Raw genomic sequence first — 18,714 nt, forward strand, 5'->3', positions numbered from 1 at the left:
GGCAGCACTCTTCTGGATCTCTGGCAGCAAGGTCATAGTGAGGATTTCCTTAGTAACTGTGTACAAGGCATCAGAGGATTTTATTCCATGCCTGCAATTTGTTGAGAACAAACAAGGGTTACCTAGCTACCAGGGTAGGCCTTGGAGGACACAGCTTTCTCCAGCAAGGTTTCTGTCTTTCACTGCTGTATGAGGAGGGGAGCTTGGGTCATTTCATGGCTTTCTTCTTGGCTTCAGGACTGCTTGTGCCTTGAAGCTCATAAAAGAGTGTCCTAGGGCAACACAGCCTGCTCTCACAAGCCCCTCTTCCCCCCACAGAGACAGGAGGGAAAGTGACACGAAAAAAGCCTGTGTTGAGATGAAGAGTTTTACTGGGAAGGCTCCAATGCACAATGACCTTAGCCTGTTTGCAGAGAAGCACAAATTCAGCAGCAGCAGAAGGCAGTGACCTGCCCCCACCCCACCCCACGGAAAAGACCCACACCCCAAAGCCGGCAGCCAGGAGCAGCAATCAGCAGCGGAAGCCTCTCCTGGTACAAGCTGAACTCCAAGCCCCAGGATACTTTGCTCCAGCCAGCACTTTCATTTTGAAGCTGCCGTGGCGGCAGCGGGGTATAGAATATCGTCGGCAGATTCAACTCAACCCATGACAAAGAGGCACCCTCCAACCAGTGCCTCTCCGGGAGGATCCTGGAGGAGGGGTTAGGGGCGAGCAGCTGTTCCAGTGGCACCTATGGGCTTGCCCCTTGCTCACTCACAGCACGCTCAGAGGCACAAGGGAGTCTGAAGGATGGCAGGGAGGCTCAGCTCTCATTCTTCCTCTGCCTTTCTCAGTTTCTGCCTTACCCATTTTGCTACTTTTTAATTTCCCCTCCCCCACACATTCTCCCTATTCCCCACCTTTCTCAGACTGCCCCGAATGCCAGCCGCGTTGCAGAACAGCCCCCATGCCCTGGTGCCTGTTCATTGCCCACCCCCAACATGAGCCTGGTCCCCAGGGGGAGCCCCAGTCCCCATCTTCATCCCTCTGGGAGTCACCAGCCCCCCACCCCGGGACAGGTCAGTCGTTTGATATCATCACTGACACTGCCAGCCCCTTGACTGCCCATGGCCAGTGAACACCGATGTCTCCCCTACCCCAGTCCTCCCCACTGCCCATTCCCACTGCCCACACCCAGCTACTGGAGCAGACTGGGAGGCCTGGAGCCTTCTCTCTCACCATCCAGGAATCTGAAGGAGCATGGCTCATGAGGTGCGCTGGGTGGGCCGTGTGTCCGGAACATGACAGCCTGGGGGAGAACCGGGGAGAAGGCAAGAGTCCTTCCCAGCACCCGGGCCAGCCAAGCACGCTGTTTAGGCAAACAGGGATGCGGGCTCTGTAGAGTGTCCATGAGCAAGAGACAGGCAGGGGAACAGCAAGAGAAGAGGACTGGGGTGGAAAGATGCAGCATCCCTGTGAGGAAACACAGCTGGATACAGCAGCCTGTGTAGCAAGGCAAAACAAAACAGGAGGCGAATGCGTAACGCAGACACAGGAATCCGTCCCTGGTGCTGGGCTGTCCTGGGGGAATGGGAGGAGCAGGCTCCCTTTGGAGGATAATAAACTGTGGAATGAGGGTGTGGGCTGCTGCTCCTTGCTCCCCCCCTCATTCCAGATGCATGATGACACCACATCCCACCATCTCTCTGGCTTCTCCTTTTTCTTTCTTTTTTTTCCCTCTCCCCAAAATCATATTTTGAGGACAACCAAAAGTAGAACGTGTTCTGGGTGGGGCCGCATGTGATTTACCCAATAGCCAAGGCAGGGGGGGATCACTGAAGGGAAAGACAAAGCGTCTGCTGCTGAAGGGAGTGGAGACAAAGGGCTGCAGTAAGTGATGAGGACTCTATTTGCTCAGTGCTCCTCAAGATAATTTAAAAGTAGAAGAGGAGGGAGGTAACGAGGAGAAATTTCTTTGCATTCTGGGCATGGGGGGGGGGGGCTTATCCACCTGGATGAGGAAAGAGATGGAGACTGGAGAAAGAAGGCAGGAAGAGAAAAAGCAGATGGAGTTACAGATTCTGTCCAAAGTGTTTCAGAAACACTTGGAAAACTGGCTAGATTGGGAGAGAGAGAGGTGGGAGGGAGGCTGGGAAGACTAAATGGTCATGAGAGGGAAACGGAGACAGCAAGCAGAGTTTTTGTGCTACAGAGAATATCCTTGCTCCTGCTTTAGCTTTCCTCTGACTCCTCTCTCCTCTGCCCCACAGGGATGAAGATCTCTGGAGCCTGTATACTGTTGTGTCTCTTAGCAATCTCCTTGTCCCCAGCTGGTGAGTCCTTACACCCTTGGGGAAGATTTCTCCACTCTGGCCCAATGGAGTTTCCTACTCAGACTAGCATGCAATGATCAAAGAAGGACAGAGACATGAAGATGGACAGTGAAGGGGGAAGGACCAAATAGGAAAGGCAAGGTGGATATAGGGCTATAAGGAAAAAAACTAAGAACTGCAGGCTCATTCCCGTGTGTCCACTTTCCAGTAAGTCCTGGGGGTCACAAGATGCAGAGCTTCACAGCTTCCACTGCAGAAATGTTTGGGTAAGCAAAACAGCCAGGTCCACAGCTAAGAAAGGTTAGATGTGGCTTGTGCTTACGATAGGCTGCTGTACCACCTGTGTTTGCATGACCTGAGCATTCCCCAGTGCTCCACAAAACTCCTTCTGTCACAGCTGTGAAGCATTTGCTGTCACTAGAGAACAGCCTTGCTCTGGGCCACTCACAGGCCAGGAGGTTTTGTATTCTTCTTTCTTTTTATATATATAGCTGTTTTGAGAAACCTAATCCTCAGGGTTCAAGCCGCTCTCTGCTTTTGTTGCTCTCTTTTGTTTCTCCAAGTCTTTGTTTGCCTGGAGTCACTTTGCCAAAAATTCAAGTGGGATAGAACTTGTTTAAAAAAAACCCAAACCAAAACTAAAACCAAACCCCCAAGCAAACAAGAAAAACCCAAGAGGGCAACATCAGGCATTATAATCAGCAGACTCAGAACAGACAGTGTGAGAAGATTAAATCCAGTGAGTGGCAAAAAAACTTCTCCCAGGAAAGACTGTATGTAGGAAATAGATAACTGCACCTATCACGATCAAATCAGATTATTCCAGTCTCAGTCTTCTTGATCCTTCCCTCCAGCTGAAGCTTGATTCTGCTGCCAGCGGCACTCTTCCCCCGAAAGGTGCTCAGTGAATGAAGCAGGGAGGTGAGGCATGCAAGAGAGGAGAGGCAGCCTACAAAGTTAGAGACAGAAAAACAAGAGGCTGTGGTTTTGCAGCGACATGCAGGAGGCCTGAAAGGGATAATGCTTTTTTTTGTGTGCATTTTATTTTAGCATTTCTGGGGCTTTGTTTTGTTATGTTTTAACTGGGATAATTACAGGAACCACCAGCTGGTCTGGTCTCTCATTGTCTCTTTTGGGTAAACTACAGGTTCAGTGAGTTAGGATTTCAGCTGCAAGGGTGAATTTATTGCATCTTGGATGATAAAGTCCAGTTGTTTATGAAGCGTGGGAGTTTGGTACCACAGCAAACACAAACTGAAGGGATTGAAGGTCAGGTTAAAAAGTCGGCTCTTTTGTCTGCTCATGCAGAGGTTTTGTGTTCTGTTGTTTTAGAACTGGAGCAGTTTTCTAGTTAAGAGCTAGGGAGGGGGAAAAAATAATCTCATAAGACTTTGCAATATTAGAGAAAAAATGAGGAGAGCCTCCCTGCTTTTCCCATATGACTCCTGTTGCAAAGCTGGCACTGCTGGCATCTGCAGTGGCTTCTGAATTTTCATTTGGTATCAGAAACGTGTGAGAGACTGTTCAATATCACTTTTCTCCTCTACTTGTTACCATTAAGAGATTAGCCAGAAGAGGGAAAGTTTGGGGCTGCATTACATTAAGTTATTATAGGTCACTGCTGGGGTCACTTGCCAGCAGCTGAGCCCTTGCTGCCAGCTGCATGGGGAAGGGAGAAGCAGGGTCCAGTGACTCCTGTAATGCTGCAAAGCAGGATCATAGAGTGGATCCCAAGTGTCTCCCTGCAGCCTGCAAGGGACTGCTCTTGGAATGAGGAAGAATGAAGACAACTCCAGACCTGATAGTTTTACCCTTGCAGTCCTCCCATTAAGAACAGGAGGCTAAAGACTGAGCTCCTAAGATGTAGCAGAGTATATTGATTTTGGGGCTGTTCTTGTGCACATCCCTGCAGTTCCCCAGATACTGGACTTTTCCTGCCAACTCCTTCCTTCATCCCACCCCAGTTACGCAGACATTTCCCTCCTCTGTGGCTGGCAGGAAATATTTTCCATTTCATGACTGCTTTAGGAAGCAGCTCTCTCACTCTTTATATTTGGACAAATTAACAGCCTAGCTCAGTTCCAATTTCTCCTCTTCCACACAGCATACACCACCAAGCCTGTACTCAGCACTTGTAAGGCCACACTTTGAGAACTGGATTCAGCTTTGGGGCCCTCTCTACAAGACACTGAAGTCCTGGAGCAGGTCCAGAGAAGGGCAGCAAAGCTGGTGAAGGGTCTGGAGAACAGGTCTTGTGGGGAGCTGCTGAGGGAACTGGGGTTGTTTAATCAGGAGGAGGCTGAGGGGAGACTTTCTTGCTCTCTGTAACTACCTGGAAGGAGATTGTAATGAGGTGGGTGTTGTGGTGTTGGTCTTGTCTCCCTAGTAACAAGTGATAGGATGAGAGGAAATGGCCTTAAATGCCCAGGCAGAATGATGGACCAGATCATTATTTGCCTAAGGAGCTACAAGCCCTGCAAACTGTTTCTTACTGTGCCAATGACTCCGTTTGTGGTCCCAAGCAAATAATTTCCATGACTCAGTTTCCTCTTTTATAGAATGGCAGTAGGGATTTTGACCAACCTCCAGAGCATGGGGACAGCATTTGTTTACAAAAGCATCAAATGAAGTTCCAGGAATACCAAATCTGGTAGCAGCTCTGGAGGTATTTACAGTCTTGTCCCTGCAGCTAGCCTTTAATGCTGGTGGAAACATCAGGGATTGGATCAGGATCCATTGTATCCACAAGTCTTTAAAGAACAAACCCTGCCAGCAGTGGAGCCCAAAGGAGAATATTTCCCTGTTCAGCAGAGGGCAGTGGTGTTTTCTGGATGGATGAATAGAATAGAATAGAATAGAATAGAATAGAATAGAATAGAATAGAATAGAATAGAATAGAATAGAATAGAATAGAATAGAATAGAATAGAATAAACCAGGTTGGAAAAGACCTTTGAGATCATCAAGTCCAACCTCTCACCCAACACCATCTAAACAACTAAACCATGGCACCAAGTGCCTCATCCAGGCTCTTCCTAAACACCTCCAGGGATGGTGACTCCACCACCTCCCTGGGCAGCACATTCCAATGGCCAATCTCTATTTCTGGGAAGAACTTCTTCCTAACCTCCAGCCTGAACCTCCCCTGGCACAGCTTGAGACTGTGTCCTCTTGTTCTGGTGCTGGGTGCCTGGCAGAAGAGACCAACCTCCACCTGGCTACAACCTCCCTTCAGGTAGTTGTAGAGAGCAAGAAGATCTCCCCTGAGCCTCCTCTTCTCCAGGCTAAGCAACCCCAGCTCCCTCAGCCTCTCCTCACAGGGCTGTGCTTCATTCCTAAACTGAGGAGCCCAGAGCTGGACACAGGACTTAAGGTGTGGCCTAACCAGTGCTGAGTGACCTCATTGCCCTCTACAACTACCTGAAAGGTGGTTATAGCCAGGAAGGGGTTGGTCTCTTCTCCCAGGCAACAACAAGAGGACACAGTCTCAAGCTGCGCCAGGGGAGGTTTAGACTCGAGGTGAGGAGAAAGTTCTTCACTGAGAGAGTTGTTAGCCATTAGAATGTGCTGCCCAGGGAGGTGGTGGAGTCACCATCCCTGGAGGTGTTTAGGAAGAGCCTGGATGAGGCACTTGGTGCCATGGTCTAGTCATGAGGTCTGTGGAGACAACAGGTTGGACTCGATGATCCTCGAGGTCTCTTCCAACTTTAGTTATACTGTGATACTGTGATACTGAGTAAAGGGCAGAATGAATTCCCTGCTCCTGCTGGCCACACTGTTCCTGATGCAGGCCAGGATGCCACTGGCCTTCTTGGCCACCTGGGCACACTGCTGGCTCATGTTCAGCCTACCATCTACCAGGTCCCTCTCTGCCTACCTGCTCTCCAGCCACTCTGACCCCAGCCTGTAGCACTGCCTGGGGTTGTTGTGGCCAATGTGCAGAACCTGGCACTTGGATGTGTTCAATCTCCTGCCCTTGGACTCTGCCCATCTGTCCAGCCTGGCCAGGTCCCTCTGCAGAGCTCTCCTACCCTCTAACAGGTTAACTCCTGCCCCCTGCTTGATGTCATCTGCAAACTTACTGCTGATGGACTCAATGCCCTCATCCGGATCATCAATAAAGATATTGAACAGGATGGGGCCCAGCACTGATCCCTCACAACAATTTCACAAAGCCTGCAGACTATAGAAATCCCTCTTTCTGTCCTTTCTTTGATCTCCTCTCTTCTCTTGCAGACTGGTTTCCATGGGTGGTCCATGGGCAAGAAGCGGAAAGTGCAACTGGTAAGTTTTGGCGGCGCACTGTGTGCTAGGGATTGCTTGCCTCACCCAGTTGTCTTGTGTAGTTGCAGCCTGTTTAATTACAAATACTTTTCTTTGTTTCCTTGGCTCTGACCTTCTGAGCTTGCCTTTCAATGAGGATGAAGCCAGCCCTCTGAGAGCCCGCTGAGCGCTGTGTGCCCTTTACAAATAGTTCACAAGCATTGAGGTCCTGAATGCCTAAGCTGAAGCGTGTGCAGTTATGTCCACAGTCAAGGGCTGTGGAAGATCCACAAGAACTGATAATTCTTCAGCCATGAGATGCTCAGGAAAGTGCTGCTGCTCCACAATATCCCAAGAAAAAGGGTGCCCAAGTGGCATGATGTTTTAGCAAGTGAGGCCACTGAGACAGAATATTGACTGGTCTCCATACTGGCTCTGTTGGTGAGGACTGAGTTGCTTTAGGCACTCTGGACCTTTTCCAGAAGAACCACAAGGTCCTGCCTTTTATTCAAACTGAAGCCTCTGGCTCAGGCATCAGATACTTCCCAGCCATGCTCCTGCCATGTGTAATACCTTGTGGGGCTTCCCAGAGAACTATGCAGAAACCAGTCCAAAACATGGCCACCAAGTTTCCCTTTGCTTTACAATTGATACCTCCATCACACTTACCCCACTTTTGCTGTCAGTTACCTTTCAAGGAAACTCCTCTACTAATGAACTTCTGCAGTTCTGGAGCTCCCTCCTTCTCTGCAGTGGGTGCCTCAGCTGTCTGTTCTGCTGCAGAAGCCATGAGCACCTTCATTTCTGACATCTCTTTCCCATCGAGATGCCCAGGGTGGCCATAGCTGCGAAGTCAGAGTGTGAATCCCGAGCTCAGCAAGCACTGCTGCAACATGTGCGCTGAGAAATCCATTCACAGGCCAGCGACTCAAAGAGAGGATCTGTACAAGTGGGATGGGGGTACTGTGTTTATTTATGTTTTTACTGGATTGGATCCCACTGTTTCCTGAGCTTAGCACAGAGGGTAAGGTAACTCCAGCTAGCTATGGCTAGTTATGTGCCAAGTGAGAACTGTTTCTCAAGGACATTCTCTTTTCCAGGTGAAGCGAGTTCTGACTCTCTGATCAGCATCTCTGGTAAGTTCCTCTCTTGACAACTTCAGGCTGCTTCTTTTCACCTTTATTCCTGCCTACATAGACCCAGAAATCACCTACCACCTCAGCAACTCTCCTTCCCCACTTTTGACACGTAGCTTTTCAGTTCTTCCAGCTTTTACGGCTGTCTGGGCCATGTCCTTTCTGTGCTCCATGGAGATTTATTTAGGGTGGCTTACCTTAGTGACCTGTTCTCCAGGGAAATGCCAGGTTCACCTGGTGCACTAGGGCCCTCTGACAGAGGTGGCAAAACTCCCCCCACCCCAAAAGACAGTACTAAAGCAAGCTCTGGAGGGTGGTGGAATGGGGAGGTGGAAGTATTGTCATGCCTGTGGTGTCCGCAGCTGTGTCACTGGGGGGCAGCAAAATGTATGCGAAGGAGCGGGTGGAGGGTTGAGGGATGAGCGCTGGGAGCATGCTGTATGCCTCCTTAGAAAGCCAAGCCTTGCTGTGCAGATAGCCCCGGGGGAAAGACAGGAGCTGACAGTACTGGAGACGTTTACAAGACAGATTAACCCTGCCTTCTGCTGGCCTCACAATGGGCAGTGGAGGAGAGGGCCAGAGGCTCAGCAAAGAGCCTACTCACTTTTTCTCTGAGAGTCCTGTCCCAAACCCAGCACCACTGGCCTTGGCAATGGTTTCTCTCTCTGCTGGGACAGTCTCTCAAACACGTTTCTCTGAGCTTGAAACCATTTCCTCTAGTCCTGTTGCTTGCCACCAAGGGGAAGAGGCTGGCTGCCTCCTCTCTCCAGCCTCCCTTCAGGTAGTTGTACAGAGCAATGAGGTCTCCCCTCAGCCTCCTCTTCTCCAGACTGAGCAACCCCAGCTCCCTCAGACACTCCTCACAGGCCATGTGCTCCAGGCTCTTCACAAGTCCTCCTTGCCCTTTTCTAAACATGCTTCATAACCTCAATGTCCTTCTTGTGGTGAGGGGCCCAGAACTGAACACAGTATTGGAGTGTGGCCTCACCAGTGCCAAGTACAGAGGGACGATCACCTCCCTGTTCCTGCTGGCCACTATGCTTCTAATACAAGCCAGGATGCCATTGGCTTTCTTGGCCACACTTTTGACATATTTAACTAACTGCCAACTAATACCCCCAGGGTCCCTCTCCAAGTCACAGCTTTCCACCACACATCCCCAAGCCTGTAGCTTACCGTGGGGTTGTTGTGACCCAGGTGGAGGACCTGGAACTTGGCCTTGTTAAAATTCATACAGTTAGGCTTGGCTCATCAGTCTAACCTGTCCAGGTCCCACTGCAAAGCCTCCCTACCCTCTAGCAGCTCAACACAGCCACCCATCTAGGTGTCATCTGCAAACTTACTGAGGGAGCACTCAGTCCCCTCATCCAGATCACTGATAAGGACATTAAAGAGAACAGGCCCCAGCGCTGGCCCCTGGGGGACACCACTAGTGACTGGGCACCAGCCAGGTTTCACTCCATTCACCACCTCTCTTTGGGCCTGGCCAGCCAGCCAGACTTTTATCCAGTGCAGAGTGCACTTATCCAAGCCCTGTGCCATGAGTTTCTGGAGGAGAATGTTGTGGGAGACAGCGTCAAAGGCTTTACTGAAGTCCATGCAGACAATGTCCATGGCACTTCCCCCATGCACTAGGCAGGTCACCTTGTGGTAGAAGGAGATCTGATCAGTCAGGCAGGACCTGCCTTTCCTAAACCCATGCTGTCTGGGCCTGATCACCTGGATGTCCTGCTAGTGCTGTGTGATGGCACCCAGGATGACACATACCATAACCTTTCCTGGAACTGAAGTCAGACTGACAGGCCTGGAATTCCCTGGACCATCCTTCCAGCCCTTCTTTTAGATGGGTGTCACATTTGCCAGTCTCCAGTCAGCTGGGACCTCCCTGGTTAGCCAGGACTGTTGGCAAATAATGGTGAGTGGCTTGGTGAGCACTTCTGCCAGCTCCTTACGTACCCTGGGGTGGATCCTATCTAGCCCCATAGGCTTGTGCACATCTAAGTGGCACAATAGGTCGTTGATCATTTCCTTCTGGCCTGGTAGGTGTTGGAAGGGATCTCAGAGATCATGTAGTCCAACTCCCCAGGCAGAGCAGGTTCACCTAAAGCAGGTTGCACAGGATGGTGCCAAGTGGGTTTTGAATGACTCCAGAGATGGAAATTCTACCACCTCTCTGGGCAGCCCATTCCAGTGCTCCACTACCCTCATGTTTAGATAGAACTTCTGTGTTCAAGTTTGTTCCCATTACCTCTTGTCCTTTTGCTGGGCAGCACTGAAAAAAAGAGCCTGGGTCCATCCTCCTGACCCCCACCCTCTAAGTATTTATAAGCACTGACAATATTCCCCCCTCCATCATCTCTTAGGCTAAAAAGCTCCCAGTCCCTCGGGTTTTTTTCATGAGAGAGAGATTCTCATCCCCTAATCACTTTCATAACCCTTTGCTGTGTCCTTTCAGTCATCTCTCTCCTTGGACTAGGAAGCCCAACAGGCAAGGAGGCAGCAACACTTGTCTGCTGCTGGGAAGTGTGCTGTATGTAGGAGAGCTCGCCTGTGAGAGCAGTGCTGTTCTCCTGTACAGCTGTTCCATGGTCTCTCCTCTGGCCTGTGGCTCTGCTTCTCAGCTGGCTAGAGTACTGTGGATGAAGTGACCCTGTCATTGCACAATATTGGATGAAAAACAGTGGAGGCATAATGCTGCATATGCAAAAGGTTCCTGGTGGGAATGGGATGTGAAAGCAACCTGTGTCAGTCTCTTGTTCAGTGTGTGAGATATGACAGTGTGTAGGAGGGTAGATATGACTTGGTGTTCAGACCAAACTGGCAGTGGCTAACCTACATCTAAACCTGAAAACACCACATGTGGAGCCTTTACGTCACACTCATGCTTCAAAGCACTTGTTGCTGAAGGATGAAGAAGAAACTCTTCACAAAGGACGTGCCATGGAACCCATTCCTGCTCTGCAGCTTTCCATCAGCTCTGGGATACCCAGCTTACTAGCAGGGAAAGCCTGCAGTTACTCTGATGGGTCAGATATCATGTTCAGCATTGCCTATGAACCAGACAGGGGATGACTGCTGGTCAGGAGTGGTGAGCCACTGGCAGAACTGTGGGAGGGGGAAAGATGCGGAAGGCTCAAACTAGGATGGCTCAGAGAATCTTCTCTTTTTCCAGATGCAGCTGTCACACCACCGGTGCTGCTTAGTCCTGGTGAGTTTATCCTCAGTTCACAGTCAAATGCTGTGGACCACACCCAGCACTGTCCATGCCCAGTGCCTGGCACGCCTGGAACCCTGCCTTCCCCGCTGCCCATACCCCCAGCACCAATAAGACTCCTTCTCTCCATGGACATGTATTTTGTTTGTGCTTTGGCTGACACTATGGCACATGAACAGAAGAAGTAGAAGTCCTCTGTAACTACTGATAACTTGTGCCTGGCAGTCAGTCCTCCAAGCTCCTTTCCAGATTCATAGAATCATAGAATCAATAAGGTTGGAAAAGACCTCAGAGATCATCAAGTCCAACCTATCACCCAACACCTCAGGACTAACTAAACCATGGCCCCAAGTGCCACATCCAATCCCCTCTTGAACACCTCCAGGGATGGGGACTCCACCACCTCCCTGGGCAGCACATTCCAATGGCTAACAACTCTCTCTGGGAAGAACTTTCTCCTCACCTCTAGCCTAAACTTCTGCTGGCACAGTTTGAGACTGTGTCCTTTTGTTCTGGTGCTGGTTGCCTGGCAGAAGAGACCAACCCCCACCTGGCTACAACCTCCCTTCAGGGAGTTGTAGACAGCAAGAAGGTCTTCCCTGAGCCTCCTCTTCTCCAGGCTAAACAACCCCAGCTCCCTCAGCCTCTCCCCATAGGGCTTGTGCTTCTCTCCCCAGCCTTGTTGCCCTTCTCTGGTCACTGAGTAAACAAGAAAATGTCTTGGTTTACCATGTTACAGCTGGGTTGCTTACCAGAGGGAACCACAAAACCACCTCCTTTTGACCCCTTGTCTTGGACAGTAAAAAAAACCAACCCAAAACCAAACCCAAAGGTCTGGGGATGCTGTTCCTTACAGAGTCACTGTTCCTTAGTAAGAGGCAGGTTCCTTTGCTTCAAGCCTAGATGGACAACAGTTACAGCAGCTAAATACATTCACCCAACTTTTTGAATCTAAGCTAAGATGCCCTTACAGTGTAAGTGAACAGCAATGGTAATGCTTGGCAGATCCTTAGCATTGTTGGCTGGGTAGCTGGCACTACATTAATATTGGATTTGTGCCTTCCCTTGTGATTTCATGACAGCAAAAATGACATTACTTTCCACATTAGAAGTTGCAATGGAGCTTTCTAGTTACTAGTTTTGAGTAAGATGATGTCTGGAGAGGTAAAGATGGCAAATCACAAAGACTTTCCTACCTTCTGTCTTCCAGTTCAGTCTGACAGTGGAACTGCAACTCCTTCATCAGGTAGGTTTAAGTTTGCTGCCTGTGCCTCCTCCTAGACCTAAATTAGCCCACTCTGTTACTCAGGAAGGTGCTGGCAGATCACAGAATCACAGAATGGTAGGGGTTGGAAGACCTCTGAAGAGCAGGATCCCCAAGACTCAATCACACAGAAGCACATCCAGCAGGTTTGGGTGCCTCCAGAGACAAGAGTCTCCACAACCTCTCTGGGCAGCCTGTTCCAGTGCTCTGCCACCCATAGTGGCTCTGTGACCCGCAAAGTGAATTCTTCCTTCCTCTGTGCATGGAACCTCCTGTGTTACAGTTTGTGTCCATTTCCCCTTGTCCTGTCACTGGGCACCTGTGAGAAGAGTCTGGTTCCATCTTCCTTACACTCACCCTTTAGATACTGATAAGCATTCATGAGGCACCCCCTCAGCCTGCTCTTCTCAAGGCTTAACAGCCCCAGCTCTCTCAGCCTCTCCTTGTCAGAGAGATGCTCCAGTCCCCTCAGCTTCTTAGTGGCTCTCTGCTAGACTCTCTCCAGTAGATCTGTGTCCTTCTTGAACCAGGGTCAGAACTAGATGCAGTATTCCAGATAAGACCTCAGCAGAGCAGAGTAGAGGGACAAGAGAACCTCCATCAATGTGCTGGCTGTACTTCTGAGTGCATCCCAGGATGCCATTGACCTTCTTGGCTGTGAGGGCATGTTGTTGCCTCATGGTGAGGCTGTTGTCCACTAAGTCCCTCAAGTCCTTTTACCCAGAGCTGCTTTCCAGCAGGTCAGCCCCCAGGATGATACATGGGGTTATTCCTGCCCAAGTGCAGGACTCCACACTTGTCCTTACTGAATTGCTTTGGGTTTCTGCCAGCCCAGATCTGCAGCCTGTGCAGGACTTGCAGAATGGCAGCCTGAGGAGGGGTCACACACTCCCCCTAGTTTTGTACCAACAGCAAACTGTCTGAGAGTACACTCTGTCCCTTAGTCTAGGATGCTGATGAGTATGTTGAACAGGACTGGATTCAGCCCTGACCCCTGAGGAGCACCACTACTATGGGCCTCCATCCAGATACTGCCCAATGACCACAACCCTCTGAGCTCTGTCCTTCAGCCAGTTCTCAATCCACCTTGCTGTTCAGTCATCCAATCCACACTCCCTGTGGTAGCCTGTGAGAATGCTGTGAGACAGCGTTGAAAGCCTTGCTGAAGTCAAGGTAGCCCATCCACTGCTCTCCCCTCATCCAGATCAGATATGCTGAGTCAGTATTTTTTCACTGTCAGTGGCCAAGATCTGGCTTTTCAGAAGGCAATACAGGAAACCCATCATAGTTAGTTACTGGGTTCATTGTCCAGAAAACAAAGGATCTGGGTTTGTGTCCTGAAGTGTGAGATTGCAGATCAATTAGAAACACATCTTGAAAATGTGACCATGATTTACACTTTGCTCATTTATGTCCAACCTCTTTCCAGCATTTGCCTTCCACACCGAGGATCCCCAGGGGGTTTGTCTGGCATTCCGCTGGTGTCTTGTGAGGCAAGGGGATCAGAAATGTCTGCCTTATTTTCCTCTTCTCTAAACTATTCCCATCTCTCATGTGAGAGTGGAAAATAGAGGTTAGGGGCCTCCCCTGGGAGCCTGGAGGAGAGTCCCTGGTGCTGAAGCTGTATGTGTGCCAGAATGATGCTGTATTGCTGCTCTCTGTGTGTGTTCCCAGACTGCCGTGAAGAAAAGTTCCCTTGCACACGCCTGTACTCTGTTCACAAACCAGTGAAGCAGTGTATCAGCTACCTCTGTGTCACCAGGTAAGAAACCAGCAGACCCTGAGAAAAGCCCTGAAAACTCTTCAGAAACAGCAGACTCTTCAGCAGTTGCTTCCTTTGAAGGCTAGGGGACCCCTCAGGGAGGATGAATCCTGTCCTCAGAGTATCTGTTTAGAGAGATCAATTCAAGCAGCGTAATAACTGTTACCTGTGCAGCACCAGGAAGCTGCCCTATGTTATAATCTGTGTTTAAGGTATTTGGGTATTTCATAGAATTGTTTTGATTGGAAAAGATCTCTAAAATAGTTGAGGCTGACTGTCAACCTCCAACCACCATGGCCATTAAACCATGTAATAACAATAATAGTAATAATAGAGTAGACCAGGTTGGAAGAGACCTTCAAGATCATCGTGTCCAACCCATCAACCAATCCAACACCACCCAAACAACTAACCCATGGCACCAAGCACCCCATCAAGTCTACTCCTGAACACCTCCAGTGATGGTGACTCCACCACCTCCCTGGGCAGCACATTCCAATGGGCAATCACTCTCTCTGTATAGAACTTCTTCCTAACCTCCAGCCTAAACCTCCCCTGGCACAGCCTGAGACTGTGTCCTCTTGTTCTGGTACTGGTTGCCTGGGAGAAGAGACCAACCTCTGCCTGTCTACAACCTCCCATCAGGTAGTTGTAGACAGCAATAAGGTCTCCCCTGAGCCTCCTCTTCTCCAGGCTAAGCAACCCCAGCTCCCTCAGCCTCTCCTCACAGGGCTGTGCTCCAGACCCCTCCCCAGCTTTGTTGCCCTTCTCTGGACACCTTCCAGCATCTCAACATCTTTCCTAAACTGAGGGGCCCAGAACTGGACACAGGACTCAAGGTGTGGCCTAACCAGCGCTGAGCACAGGGCAGAATGACCTCCCTGCTCCTGCTGGCCACACTGTTCCTGATGCAGGCCAGGATGCCATTTGCCCTCCTGGCTGCCTGGGCACACTGCAGGCTCATGTTCAGCCTACCATCAACCAGTACCCCCAGGTCCCTCTCTGCCTGGCTGCTCTCAGCCACTCTGACCCCAGCCTGTAGCACTGCATGGGGTTGCTGTGGCCAATTGTGTCTACACCCTCCAGGGACAGTGACTCCACCACCTCCACAGACTGACACTGAATGCAGGATTTGCCTCCTCACCCATGATTATACATGTTTATTGCCTGTATCCCTCTCTTGTTTCTTTGGGTCCCTGCTCCTTTTGCTGCTGCCCTTGGCCTGTTCCTGGTGATGCCTCAGTGTGCGTCGCATGTACATAATAAACAAAGAGGTGTGCTCTCGCATTGTCTGCAAGGAGAACGAGGTCATGCAAGGTGAGTGACAGCACAGGCTAGCCTAGAAGAATAGCTGCAGCCATCTGAGAAAGTTTCCAAGCTACCTGATTACCCAACCCTAATCCACGGGTAGTAGTTTCTTTGGACTTGGTTTGGGGGATCTCTAATGCAGCACAGCCTTGCGTCTGGTATCATGCCATGGAAAACACCCAGCGGTAGACACTGTATCACCAGCAGGTATGAGAGCTCTTGGTCAGCTCTGCTAGCCCCAGACACACCCTTACTGAAAGCTGCATTCCTCTGTGGTTAAAGAGTAACTCTCAGTATGCATGAACAGAAACAGAATCCAGTTTAGATTTCTCACCCAGCCTTTGTTGCAGCAGAATGTGTGTGACTCTAATAGGTATTGTACGTGAATAGAGCCAGAAGGAAATTAATGAGAAACTAAGAATCATAGAATCAATAAGGCTGGAAAAGACCTCAGAGATCATCAAGTCCAACCTGTCACCCAACACCTCCTGACTAACTAAACTATGGCTTCAAGTGCCACCTCCAATCCCCTCTTGAACACCTCCAGGGATGGGGACTCCACCACCTCCCTGAGCCACACATTCCAATGGCCAATGACTCTTTCTGGGAAGAACTTCCTCCTCACCTCCAGCCTAAACCTCCCCTGGCACATCTTGAGACTGTGTCCTCTTGTTCTGGTGCTGGTTGCCTGGGAGAAGAGACCACCCCCCACCTGGCTACAACCTCCCTTCAGGGAGTTGGAGAGAGCAATGAGGTCTCCCCTGAGCCTCCTCTTCTCCAGGCTAAGCAACCCCAGCTCCTCTAAGGGATGAGTATTTCCAACAGTTTCTGTAGATGCAGTGTAGGATGTGCCTTTAACTTTTCTGGTGGTGAAGAATTTGAAGGAAGCTCTGACAGTGTGTTAACCTGTGTCTGCTCTGTCTTAGATGAGATCTGCCGTCAGCTGGCTGGCCTTCCCTCTCGACGTCTCCGCCGGTCTGGGCAGCCTGCTAACCTCCCTTGCAGACAGCTCCTGGAGCAGCAGCGCAGCCAGCCTGACGCTCTCTGAGCTACCAACAGTAGGAAAGAAAAAGGAAGGGAGGGAAGTGAAATCATCATCCACTACCTGCAATCCAAGACAAGTCCTTCTCGTTTGTGATTTCCCCACCAATTCCTTGCTTCTGTGCCTTCCCCCACATCCTCTTCTTCAGGTGCTGCAGTACACAGAGTCCCCACTCTGCTAGTCTGTCACGGTGGCTGTTGTCATCTTGTACATCTGTTGCTGCAGGTGTGGGATGCTCTCCTGTTTTCTCTCAAACTCTATTTGGCAAGGCCACGAGCTGCTCATTTCCCAGAGGCCCTTATAAATGTGCTGCATCTTCTCTTGCTTTGCCCCTGCAGAGAGGCAGACATGGGGACAGTATGTATGAAGTCCTCTTCAATGGTACAGATGCCCTAAGCCACATCTCGTGCAGAGGAGTGCAACCTTTTATGCCCTGGAAGTCCTCAGCCTAGGTTTCTTGCATGGTATCAGTATGAGTTCAGAAATGGCTAGGTAGCCTGGGCTGCTCATGTCCTCCCGAGCCACTGAGTTTGCTGTGTGATAGCACAGCCTCCTCCTGTGTCTGCTGGCCTCAGAGAAGTGACAGAGCAGTGAGGTGGCTGTCCTCCACCCAAGGCAAGCCTCGTTGTCTCTGCGTGGCAGCAGACCATTTATAACAGCCTCTGGGAAGTTCTTTGCCTCAAACCTATTGCCTCCCTCACACACAACTGCTGCCAAAAGGAAGAATTCTGGATTTAGTGTAATGCTATATTTTTCTCAAGAAGATTATCTTGGAACAGAGTGCTGCCACTTCCTCTGCCTCCACTCCCCTCCTCCACTGAAGCAATCCCTTGATGTCCATTTCAGGCAAGTTCCAGGTATGGCTTCCTCTGCTCTTAAGCCCAAGAGCTCACAAAGAATGTGTGTGTTCTCCCAGTAAAGGGAACTTGCAATGAATTAGCTTGCCCTGGTGACTTGTCTTGGTCTGGCTACCTCCACACTCTCCAGTTTCTAAGCCTGCTTTCAGTATCTCCATTTGAGTTCCTACCTCCTGACTTGGGAGCTCCTGCACAAAGCAGAAGGGAATCACAAATGCATTCTGCTAGCACTGGATGTCTGTGGTGTGCCCCAACAAAAGTACCTGGAACTTTATTTTCCAGCTATATGGTGAACATTTCCAGGCATATGGGCAGTTTTCACTGTGCAGTTGGGTAGATTAAGTGGGAAAAGCTATCTGGAGTGTATTGATCAGTGTGACTCATAGTGGCATGATTCTGTGGGGTGCTGGAGAGCTGAACAGTTTATCTCACTGCAGCAGCAAGACTGTCCCTAAGCATTGTTCCCAGCTAACAGAAAGCCTGTTTTCTGGAGTGGGCATTCACCCCTGTCACACATTGTGCTCTAATGCTGGACTGGATGTCATTCAACCTTGAGGAGCACTGATCTGCTGTATAGAGCCAGAGTCACACAATACAGGGGACAGTTTGCTGCACAGAGGCCGACATATCCCCCCCACCCTCCCACCCCTAAAACCAGAAAAGAGAGCAAAACAATGAAGGTAAGAGCCTCTTGCTGAGGCTTGGGTTTGTGCTGTGTGCAGCAAGAAGCTGGTGTAGGTGATTACACCCTCTGCAGACACAGGTTTGTTCCATGTAAGGGCAAAGTTGGCCAGAGCTGGCCAATCTAAATCTCTCTGTATTGATCCAGTACACAGGATAAAGAATTCCAAGTTACTTGGTGGCTGGAATGTCATCCTCTGCATCAAGGCATCACACCACTACAGAAAAGATGATGCTCCTCTTGAGTACTTGAGGCTCCTGAGACGAGGGGTGGAGGGGGAAGTTCTCTGTCCTGAGGCTGTACATGTTTCTGTAGACAGAGAGGCACTCAGAGCTTGATCTCAAAGACACTCAAGCCACTGGCAGCCACTGACTTCTGTGCTGGGACATCTGGAGAATTTGCCTATGTGGGGGAAGCTAGGATGAGACATTAGAGGGAGCTCTTGGAAACTGGACCAGGCCAATGCCCACTCTGTATTTAGAACTGAATGTAAGTTGATATAGATATATAACTGTGTAACATATATACTGTATGCCCTATAGGAATTTGACATCCATACAGTTTGGGGAATGGTTAGAAGCCTTTCTGCTGCTTACTTTCAGCAGGGACAGGAAGAAGTGCTCCCCTCCAGGAGAACACTGTTTCAGTGCTAGAGTCCATATAGTGCATACAAAAATATTAAAAGAAATTTTATTTCCTGCTGTTCTTGGCAACTGTTATGTGTTTGAGTGTATTTGTCTCTAGCTGTATTTACTCCACATTTGATGCCAGCCCAAACCTCTCTGTCATTTGGACCTCCTCGCTAGTCCAGTCCCATGTTGCCACCCCCTTTTCATTCATAAATCACAGGACTTCCTGGGAAGCCATTGTTTGT

General features: G+C 49.9%; 1 protein-coding gene across 1 annotated transcript; it reads left to right on the forward strand.

The window, feature by feature from the left end:
- The first annotated feature begins 1,659 nt into the window (after window positions 1-1,659).
- Window positions 1,660-17,702, forward strand: MFAP5 (microfibril associated protein 5). The gene is given in 11 exon segments (XM_054163574.1): window positions 1,660-1,694; window positions 1,696-1,816; window positions 1,819-1,870; window positions 2,251-2,313; window positions 6,549-6,600; window positions 7,435-7,446; window positions 10,864-10,919; window positions 12,136-12,171; window positions 13,864-13,951; window positions 15,195-15,268; window positions 16,186-17,702. Coding segments are annotated over 11 exon segments (711 nt in total). The 3' UTR covers window positions 16,308-17,702.
- Window positions 17,703-18,714: the final 1,012 nt, after the last annotated feature.

Source organism: Dryobates pubescens, chromosome 8 (genome assembly GCF_014839835.1).
Source record: "Dryobates pubescens isolate bDryPub1 chromosome 8, bDryPub1.pri, whole genome shotgun sequence".
In the NCBI taxonomy this organism is placed as follows: domain Eukaryota; kingdom Metazoa; phylum Chordata; class Aves; order Piciformes; family Picidae; genus Dryobates; species Dryobates pubescens.